The 9933-nt window shown below is 46.6% G+C and overlaps 1 protein-coding gene across 2 annotated transcripts in view; it reads left to right on the top strand.

Moving 5' to 3' along the window:
* Nucleotides 1-4923: 4923 nt before the first annotated feature.
* Nucleotides 4924-9933, top strand: part of EP300 (E1A binding protein p300) — an 87066-nt gene continuing 82056 nt past the window's right edge. For both annotated transcript variants that reach the window (XM_037731986.1, XM_017510362.2), the window contains exon 1: nt 4924-6268. In XM_037731986.1, coding sequence (XP_037587914.1) covers nt 6175-6268 — 94 coding nt within the window. In that variant the 5' untranslated portion in view covers nt 4924-6174. The remainder of the gene's footprint in view (nt 6269-9933) is intronic.

The following is a 9933-nucleotide window of genomic DNA, read 5'->3' as shown; positions in this document are numbered from 1 at the left end:
TTTTTAGCCATTCACCTACATACAGGCTGTCAGTTTGTTTCCCTTTGTTGGGGACAGTGGAGAGGAGGGACAATTATTAATGTGCTGCAAGGAACATTCTCACATCTTCGTTCACTTGTAGAATGTGTCCTAGATTCTGGGATTTTCTTTCTTTTTTTTTTTTTTTTTTGAGACAGAGTCTCACTCTGTCACCAGGCCCCAGGCTGGAGTGCAGTGGCACGAGCTCAGCTCACTGCAACTTCCACTTCCTGGGTTCAAGTGATTCTCCTGCCTCAGCCTCCCAAGTAGCTAGGACTACAGATGCGTGCCACCATGCCCAGATAATTTTAGTATTTTATAGTGGAGATGGGGTTTCCTGGTTGGCCAAGATGGTCTCAATCTCTTGACCTCGTGATCCACCCCCCTCGGCCTCCCAAAGTGCTGGGATTACAGACATGAGCCATCGCGCCCGGCCCAATTCTGGGATTATCAAAGGCTATAAACATTCGGGATGAACCTAAAAGTTTGTACCATGCTCTGTTCCCACTAACAGTATATGAAAGCCCAAATTCTCCACTTTCTTGCCAATACTGGCTATTAAAATATTTTTATTTTTCTATTCCTTTTTTTTTTTTTTTTTTGAAACAACAATGTCTCACCCTGTTACCCAGGCTGGAGTACAGTGGTGCTATCTTGGCTTACGGCAACCTTCACCTCCCAGGTTTAAGCAATTCTTATACCTTGGCCTCCAGAGTAGCTGGGATTACAGGCGTGAGCCACCATGCCCTGCTAACTTTTTTGTATTTTTAATAGAGATAGGATTTTGCTATGTTGGCCAGGCTGAGACTCCCAAAGTGCTAGGATTACAGGCATGAGTCACCATGCCTGGCCTCAATTCCGCTGTTCTGAAGTCATCTCGAGCATCACTTTGATTGCCTTTGTGAGATCCTTATTTTCTTGCCATCAGCCACTTCCAACCTGGCCAACTTCAGGTTCAGGGTTCTGGGGAAAGACCAGAGGAACACATCTCAGGGAGATGCACCAAGTATCAGAGTTCTCCATTTATAGCAGAGCCAGGGGTCCTGGCCTCTGATTTCTTTTGGTTGAATATTCTCATGGGATCTTCCTCATATCTCCTTCAATCTGCTTCTTACATCTAGTTCTACAGTATTTTTGGCCAGGTGGGCAAGGTATCTTTGAATGCTGCTTTGATTGAAACTGGATCCTCTGTACAACTACGCAAATCTTTTTCCTAAAGTCAGGAACTTTAAAAAAAAAAAAAAAAAGAAAAGAAAGAAAGAAAGAAAAGAAAGAGCCAGGCACAGTGGCTCACACCTTAATCCCAGCATTTTGGGAAGCTGAGGTGGGTGGATCACGAGGTCAGGAGTTTGAGACAAGTCTGGCCAACATGGTGAAACGCTGTCTCTACTAAAGATACAAAAAATTAGCCAGGCATGTTGGTGCACACCTGTAATCTCAGCTACTGAGGGGGCTGAGGCAGAGGAACAGCTTGAACCTGGGAGTTGGAGGTTGCGGTGAGCCCAGATCAAGCCATTGCACTCCAGCCTCTGTGACAGGGCAAGACTCCATTTAAACAAACAAACAAAAAAGGCCAGGCTCAGTGGCTCATGTCTGTAATCCCAGCTACTAGGGAGGCTGAGGCAGGAGAATTGCTTGAACCCAGGAGGTGGAGGTTGCGGTGAGCCCAGATCAAGCCATTGCACTCCAGCCTCTGTGACAGGGCAAGACTCCATTTAAACAAACAAACAAAAAAGGCCAGGCTCAGTGGCTCATGTCTGTAATCCCAGCTACTAGGGAGGCTGAGGCAGGAGAATTGCTTGAACCTGGGAGGCAGAGGCTGCAGTGAGCCAAGATCGCACCATTGCACTCCAGCCTGGGCAACAGAGTGAGACTCTGTCTCAAAAGAAGAAAAAAAACTCTTTAAAAGAAAAAAAAAAAAAGCTGGGGCCAGGTGCAGTGGCTCACCCCTGTAATCCCAGCACTTTGGGAGGCCTAGACAGGTATATCATCTGAGATGAAGAGTTCAAGACCAGCCTGGACAACATGGTGAAACCCCATCTATACTAAAAATACAAAAAATTAACTGGGTGTGGTGGTGCATGCCTATAATCCCAGCTAATAGGGAGGCTGAGGCAGAAGAATCACTTGAAGCGGGGAGGCAGAGGTTGCAGCAAGCCAAGATTGTGCCACTGAACTCTAGCCCGGGTGACAGAGCAAGACTCCATCTCTCTCTCTCTCTCTCTCACACACACACACACACACACACACACACACACACACACACAAACTGGGCAAGCAATCTCCCGCCAGGCAATTACAGAGGAAGTTTCCAGGTGTCCTCCACATTTCTCATTTCTTTCCTTCGGTTTTTAAAATATTTATTTACTTAAAGAGACAGGATCTCTCACTCTACTGCCCAGGCTGGAATACAGTGGCATAATCACAGCTCACTGCAGCCTTGAATTCCCAGGCTGAAGTGATTCTCCCATTTCAGTATCCAGAGTAGCTGAGACTACAGGTGCTGTGTACACCACCGTGCCTATTTTTCTGTATACTTTTGTAGCGATGGGGACTAAGCGGGGGTTCTCTTTTTGTTTCCTAGGCTGGTCTTAAACTCCTGGGCTCAAGCCATCCTCCCATCCCTGTCTCCTAAAGCATTGGGATTACAGGTATGAGACACTGTGCCCGGCCAACATTTCTTTCCTTTGTACTCCTTAGTCTGAATGTGGGTATAAACTATTAAAAATAACAAAATTTAGTTCTTGGAACAAAAGAAAATAAAAATATAAAAATAATAAAATTATCTCTGAAGGCCAATCTTGATCTTACTCCTACACATTGAATTCATCCTGTAACAACTTTAAGATAAAAAGTTCAGTCCTTTTCAATTTGCCTGCTTTTCTACTGCAGTTTGGGTGATCTAGGCCTGAACATCACAGGACAGAATCCATCCCTGTCAGCAACTTGACTTGCTCCATTAGGATCTTCACTCTTAGGTTCTTATTTATTCATCCCATCATTTTTTTTCTTATTTTATTTTTATTATTCATCCCATAATTTATTTAGAAAACAGAGAAAAGAAAAAAAGAACAGAAAACAAACAGAAACAATAACAAAAACCAAAGAAAATCCATCAATTCGCAAATACAAACTACAAAACATGAGATATAAAATAAAAGAAAAAGCTTTTTTTTTTTTTTTCTTCGGAACAGAGTTTCGCTCTTGTTGCTTAAGCTGGAGTGCAATGGTGCAATCTTGTCTCACTGCAACTCTGCCTCCCGGATTCAAGCGATTCTCCTGCCTCAGCCTCCCAAATAGCTGTGATTACAGGTGTGCACCACCATACCCCCTAATTTTGGTATTTTTAGTAGAAACGGGGTTTCACCATGTTGGCCAGGCTGGTCTGGAACTCCCCCTCCTGTGATCCACGCGCCTCAGCCTTCCAAGGTGGTGGGATTGCAGGCGTGAGCCACCGCGAAAAGCCTTTTTTTTTTTGAGACGGAGTCTTGCTCTGTCGCCCAGGCTGGAGTGCAGTGGCAGTGGCAGGATCTTAGCTCACTGGAACCTCTGCCATCGGGGTTCAAGCGATTCTCCTGCCTCAGCCTCCAAGTAGCTGGTATTACAGGTGCGTGCCACCACACGAGGCTAATTTTTGTATTTTAGCAGAGATGGCTTTTCAGCATCTTGGCCAGGCTGGTCTTCAACTCCTGACCTCGTGATCCACTCGTATTGGCCTCCTAAAATTCCTGGGCCTACAGGTGTGAGCCACTGAGCCCAGCCTGAGAAAAAGCTTTTAACCGTATCAATAGATACTGGTTTGTGAGTTTCTTTGGGGGTCACTTACACCCATACCACCTCCTCCAGTAACAATTTACACAAGGCCAAAACACAGGGTAATGTGTAGAAACCCGAAAGCATGTCTCCGACCTCAGCTGCAAAACTGTGGAATCCCACACACTGGACTTTCCTCCCGTTACATTTTTGCTTTTTTCCATCCTTATCTTTACCATATTTTTGCTTTTTCCCATAATTACATTAGATAAGGCACGGGCTAGACGTGGTCTTTTATTAACTTGATCTATTGGGAGCGGATGGGAAAAAAAAAAAAGAACCCTAAAAATGTCTTCAGGTCCCAGGCGTGTTCAGAAAGAAAAGACTTCTGCGGTGAGAGTGCTACCTGGTAGGGGCGTGTGGACACACGCGGAGGGCAAGAAATGTTGGGTCTGGTGCCGAAACATCTTCCTTCCGACTTCTGTGATTTTTGTTCTCTGGTCAAAGTAATATGTGCTCGTTGTGGAAAAAAAAAAATGGAAAAGGAAAATTCAGAGAAAATTGAAAACAACTTGTAATGAACGTGCTTTTTGGATGTGAACTGCTCCCTTTGGGAAGGCAATGGAGAAGTGAGGATGCACTGGGTATCCGGCAGTGGGTACACCCTGCCTGATGGATTCGACCGGGGTTTGGGAGACCCGCCACTCAAAGGCCGGGAAGCAGGGCCGCCCCACGGGCGCTACCCTTTGGCCATCTAAGTGGCGACTTGGCGCCTTCCTCGGCGCAGCTCCGGGGTTCCGTCGCCCCGGTTCCCACCGGTCCCCTACACAGAGACCAAAGCCAGGAACCTTCCCTCGTAACTATCGACCGACTGAAAATAGATTGAGTCCGCCCCCACCCCTCCCCCCTTAAAATCCTCCCCTTTAAAGGGAGCCACAGGGTGTCGCCGGGGGAGTTTGCGGAAGCGCTAACCGCGTTGGGGCCTAGGGCGGATCCCGTGATTGGAACCGGCCCCGCCCCCGGCGCCACTTCCCCCATTGTGTGAGCGGCTCGGGCCCAGGCCCCGCCTCCCTTCGGAGGCCTGGCCACTCCCCTTTTTCACCCCCCCTCTTGGCTCATTTCCGGCCGCCGCCGCTACCGCTAGCCTGTAAGGAGGATTCGGCAGAGGGAAGAAACAACAGCCGCCATCTTGTTTGTGTGCTAGGCTCGGGGGGAGAGAGGGCGAGAGGGAGCGGGCGAGAGTGGGCAAGCGGGACGCCGAGCTGAGTGCGAACTGCGGGAGCCAGAGAGTGCGGAGGGGAGCCGGGACGGAGAGAGGCGGCTGGGGCCGAGACAGTGGCAGGGGGCCCGGGGCGCACGGGTTGAGGCGACCCCTAGCCCCCTCCCGTCCGCACACACCCCCACCGCGGCCCCGGAGTCGGGCCGGCGTCGACGCCTAGGGGGGACCATTACATAACCCCGCGCCCCGCGGCGCCTTCGCCCGCCGAGGCGGGCGGCCCCGAGCGGAGCCCCGGGGGGGCGGGCTCTCCCAGCTCCTGGCCGCCGGCGGTGGGGACTGTAGCGGCGGCCGTATTTATTTATTTTCCGCGGGAGAGGAGGGCGAAGGAGAGGAGCGCCGGCGCGAGGAGGGGCCGCCTGCGCCGCCGCCGGAGCGGGGCCTCCTCGGTGGGCTTGGCGTCCGTGCGGGCGGGCGGCGCTGCTCGGCCCGGCCCCCTCGGTCCGCTGGGCCGGCCAGCTCCGCGCCAGGCGTCCTTGCCGCGCCTCCGCCGGCCGCCGCGCGATGTGAGGCGGCGGCGCCAGCCTGGCTCTCGGCTCGGGCGAGCTCTTTGCGGCCATTAGGGGCCAGTGCGGCGGCGGCGCGGAGCGCGGCGGCAGGAGAAGGGTTCGGAGGGTGGGGGCGCAGGCCCGGGAGGGGGCACCGGGAGGAGGTGAGTGTCTCTCGTCGCCTCCTCCTCTCCCCCCTTTTCGCCCCCGCCTCCTTGTGGCGATGAGAAGGAGGAGGACAGCGCCGAGGAGGAAGAGGCTGATGGCGGCGGCGGAGCTCCGAGAGACCTCGGCTGGGCAGGGGCCGGCCGTGGCGGGCCGGGGACTGCGCCTCTAGAGCTGCGAGTTCTCGGGAATTCGCCGCAGCAGACGCGCTTGGCGAATTTGTGTTCCTGTGCCCTCCTCCGGGCTTGGGCCCAGGCCCGGCCCCTAGCACTCGCCCCTACCTTTTCTATCGAGTCCGCATCCCTCTCCAGCCACTGCGACCCGGCGAAGAGAAAAAGGAACTTCCCCCACCCCCTCGGGTGCCGTCGGAGCCCCCCCAGCCCACCCCTGGGTGCAGGGCGGGGACCCCGGGCCGAAGAAGAGATTTCCTGAGGATTCTGGTTTTCCTCGCCTGTATCTCCGAAAGAATTAAAAATGGCCGAGAATGTGGTGGAACCGGGGCCGCCTTCAGCCAAGCGGCCTAAACTCTCATCTCCGGCCCTCTCGGCGTCGGCCAGCGATGGCACAGGTTAGTTTCGGCAGCCCCGGCCTTCCACGTTCCTCTTAATCTTTTCTACTCGGTACGCCTTTATTCTTCCATTTTTTTTCTTCCTTTCTCCCTTTCCCTTAATTAATTTTAAAGGTATTTGAATGAGCTGATCGAAGACGTCCAGTAGCCCAACCATTTTCTTTGCTTCCTAATACATTGGTTGCAACACTGTGTCATATCGGTGTGTGTTCTGGAATTAGAGCTCGTAAGTGGGTGCTGTATAGAAATGGCCTGTATTGTTGCTCCCGTGCAGTTTAATTTGGGAAATGCCAGTGCGTTTGTGTGTAAGAGCTTCTATGCAATTTAAGTTTTAATTTTTTTTGTTCTTGGTAAATGAAGAATTTCGAATCTTTTCTCCTTCTTGTACTTACTCTGTTTTCTCTACTTTCCGCCCTTTTCAAGATTTTCTTTCCTTTGCAGAATATTTTCTGCTGAGGAATAGGGTGTAAAAAAAATCTTGATTTTGTGTGTGTGAGGTACAAGATTTCAGGTTAGAGGTGAAGTTTAACAATTGTTTTATCTTACCTACCCTTCTTAGCTTTTTTCCTGCTTTATTTGCTGTGAGAATCAATATGGAGTGCAATTCATCTCACATCTCCCAGTTTTGGTGTGAGACCAAAATGTCTGAAACTCTGGGTTTTCAGGTTGTGAGAACAGGGTCATGTTCTTTGCAGTTTGCAGTCACTTTATCATTTTAGGGGGAAGAAAAAAGATAAACAATTTTGTAGAGTTATGTACCTGGAATCAAGGTTAGAAGTTGAAAGAGTTCCAGTCAGGAACTACAAACATGAACTGATTGTACAAAAGTTTAAAATGTGCATTAGCTTTGGTATTTTTGTGTTTGTCTTTTTACACTTTTAAACACATTTGGAGATCAAGATTTTCTTTTAAAAGCTTTACGGATTCTTCAGTTCATTCAGTTGTGGACCAGCCCCTTTGTCAGGAGAAGTTCAGGGGGACTTCTTCCATCATCCCTTCATTCTCTTCTTACAGTTAGTTTAATGGTTATCCTCATGAGCGGGGACCTTTTCTTTGCTGGAATAATGAAGATGAAGAATGGCTGGCCATCTGACAGTCCACAAGATGTTCCCCTTTACTACGGAGCATCTCTTTAACTCCCTGAGAACAGGCTCAACGTCATCCCTCCATCTGCCAGTGAGAGTGCATAATGGAGTTAAATGTACCCTTTGAGTTTGTGGAGAACTTCAAGAGCATGTTTCTAAGTAGGCTTCATTTCAGAGTGAAAATGGGAAGACAGAGCAAATCCTTTGAATTCGTTGCTTTTATAAGAAAGATGTAAAATGAATTTCAGTTAACCTGCAAAAATTGAAAAACAGAAATCTTGCAGAGTTCTACTTAAGGCTGGTAACATTGATTATGCATGAACTTTGATCTCTACCTATTCTATGAAGGTACTGTAGTCTCCAAGGATTTTTTTTTAGCTGTTTTTTTCCTTCAAAATTCACACACATAGACACACATCATTTTATTCCTTTGCACCTACAAAAGTGCCATTCAGAAGGATTTTTTAGATCATCTTTACATACTTATTCGCCTGTAGATTTTTGTGGTGGTCTTTTAGTGTTTGTGATGTGGTACTTTTTTGCTTTTTAGTTTTGGTGTATTGTGGTAATGGAGTTTACATTGGAGTTAGCCAGAGACTTGGAAAGTAGGGGAAGCTTTTTAATGTACTTTACTTTGATGAGTCCTGATTTGAGCAGCTTCTTCTTGGAGCTGTATTGTTTAACTGCTTATGTTCAGGTGTGCTACCGCTTTTCTCCATATCTAGTCTGCTTTGCTACTTGCAATGTGTTTGAATAATTACAAAAGTTCTAAATGTATCAAGTGGGCTTTTGTAGTTAAAAAAAAAAAACCCTCAACATTGAGATTAATTCATTCATTCCTAATACTAAAAGTTTGTCTTAGTTACTTTTCTAAATGTAGTGGGGGTTGATTTTCCCCTCCTTCCCCAAATCAAGATTCTACTCCAGGAATTCTTTGGTGTACAGTTTTTAATTGTAACCAGTCTGGATTTGGGGGAGGGGAGAAATGAGTATAAAGAAAATAGTGTCCCTCTGTGAACTTACTTCAAGTTGGGGACTATCTTTTTTATTATTATTTTTTTCCCCCGGAGACAGAGTGTCGCTCTGTCATCCAGGCTAGAGTGCAGTGGCGGGACCTCACTACAGCCTCTGCCTCTGGGGGTTCAAGGGACTGCAGGCGCAGGCCATTATGCCCGGCTGATTTTTTTTTGAATTTTTAGTAGAGACGGAGGTTTCACCACATTGGTCACACTGGTCTCAAACTCCTGCTCCCAAGTGATCACCTGCCTCGGCCTCCCAAAGTACTGGGATTATAGGCATGAGCCACTGTGCCCGGCCAGGTTTACCATTATATCTTGGTTTTTTTTTTTTTTTTTTTTTTTTTGGCATTCAGCAGTTTGTAATATGTTTGCAGGTAACTTTTATTGGAGGCACATCACCTCTTAAAACTTTAAATTTCAAACTTGTAACTTTTGAGTTGTCACTTGGGTACTTACAAATGTGTAAGGAAATTATTCCTTGATACTGTGGTTTTTGTCTAGAACTGATTGAAATAAGCTCAAAATTCTAGATCATAGAAACTTTTTTTAAGAAAGTGATTTACGCTTCCAAATCTCAAGGTGTAAATATATTCACCAAGAGTGTTCTAGTGTCAGCTTTAAAGGAGAGAAAACTGGAATCCAATGGGATGATATGCTAAAGTGTTAAAGATCAAATTAGTACTTAAGCCTCAACGTCTGAATTTGTTTAATACTCATATATTCTCCCAAAATATTTACAGGTTGATTCAAACAAGTTAAACTCAACTTTTACATGTTGGGATGGGGAAGAGAAGACTTATTTGTAGCGTTTACACCTTTATGTTCCTGTTTCGTATTTGCATTTAATCCATCGAAATTTTTATTTCATTTGGTATGGTTAGGGTAAAACAAATCATTTGAGAAATGACATTTTGTTATACCTCTCTTCCCTCCAAAAAAAAAAAAAAAAAAAAAAAAAAAAAAAAAAAAACCCCCACTTAAACTTTTTTTTTGTAAAATTATTGACCAAAAGACTAGAAAAGTTAATGTTAGGCAGATCCTGGAAATACTTCATGAAGCTGTTTCTGATTATCTGAGTGATGGAAATGATGAGGTTCATCTCTTGTCTTCATTACTCAGTGAAGATGTTTCGTCACTGCTTTGTAAATGCTTAATGCCATATGCACTTAAAGAGCACCTGGAAAGATAGGATTTTAGGATCTGACATATAATTAAGTAGGGTAAAGATCCTTCTGGTTTTGGTAGAGTTTTATGTCCCTGGGTTTTGTGCTTTTTTGTTTTTCGGACTTTTCCCCCATTTCAAAGACATTCGGCAGGTAGTGTATAAAATATACCTACCTTTTGACCGGTAGATTAATGTACACAGTAGAGAAGTGGTACTTTTGGTTTTTTTCCCGTTCGAAAATACACGAAGCAGTTAATGTATAAAGTATACCTCCCTTTTGACCAGAAGATAAATGCACACAGTGGAGACGTGGTAAAGGTTTTTAAAGTGTCAGGTCTACTTTTTTTCCGTTTTTTGAGACAGTTTCGCTCTTCTTACTTTTTTTTTTTTTTTAAG

The sequence above is a fragment of the Cebus imitator genome, unplaced genomic scaffold, assembly GCF_001604975.1.
Source record: "Cebus imitator isolate Cc_AM_T3 unplaced genomic scaffold, Cebus_imitator-1.0 Scaffold435, whole genome shotgun sequence".
Lineage (NCBI taxonomy): Eukaryota > Metazoa > Chordata > Mammalia > Primates > Cebidae > Cebus > Cebus imitator.
Note: the sequence above shows the minus strand (reverse complement) of the source record. Positions and strands in the feature narration are given on the sequence as shown.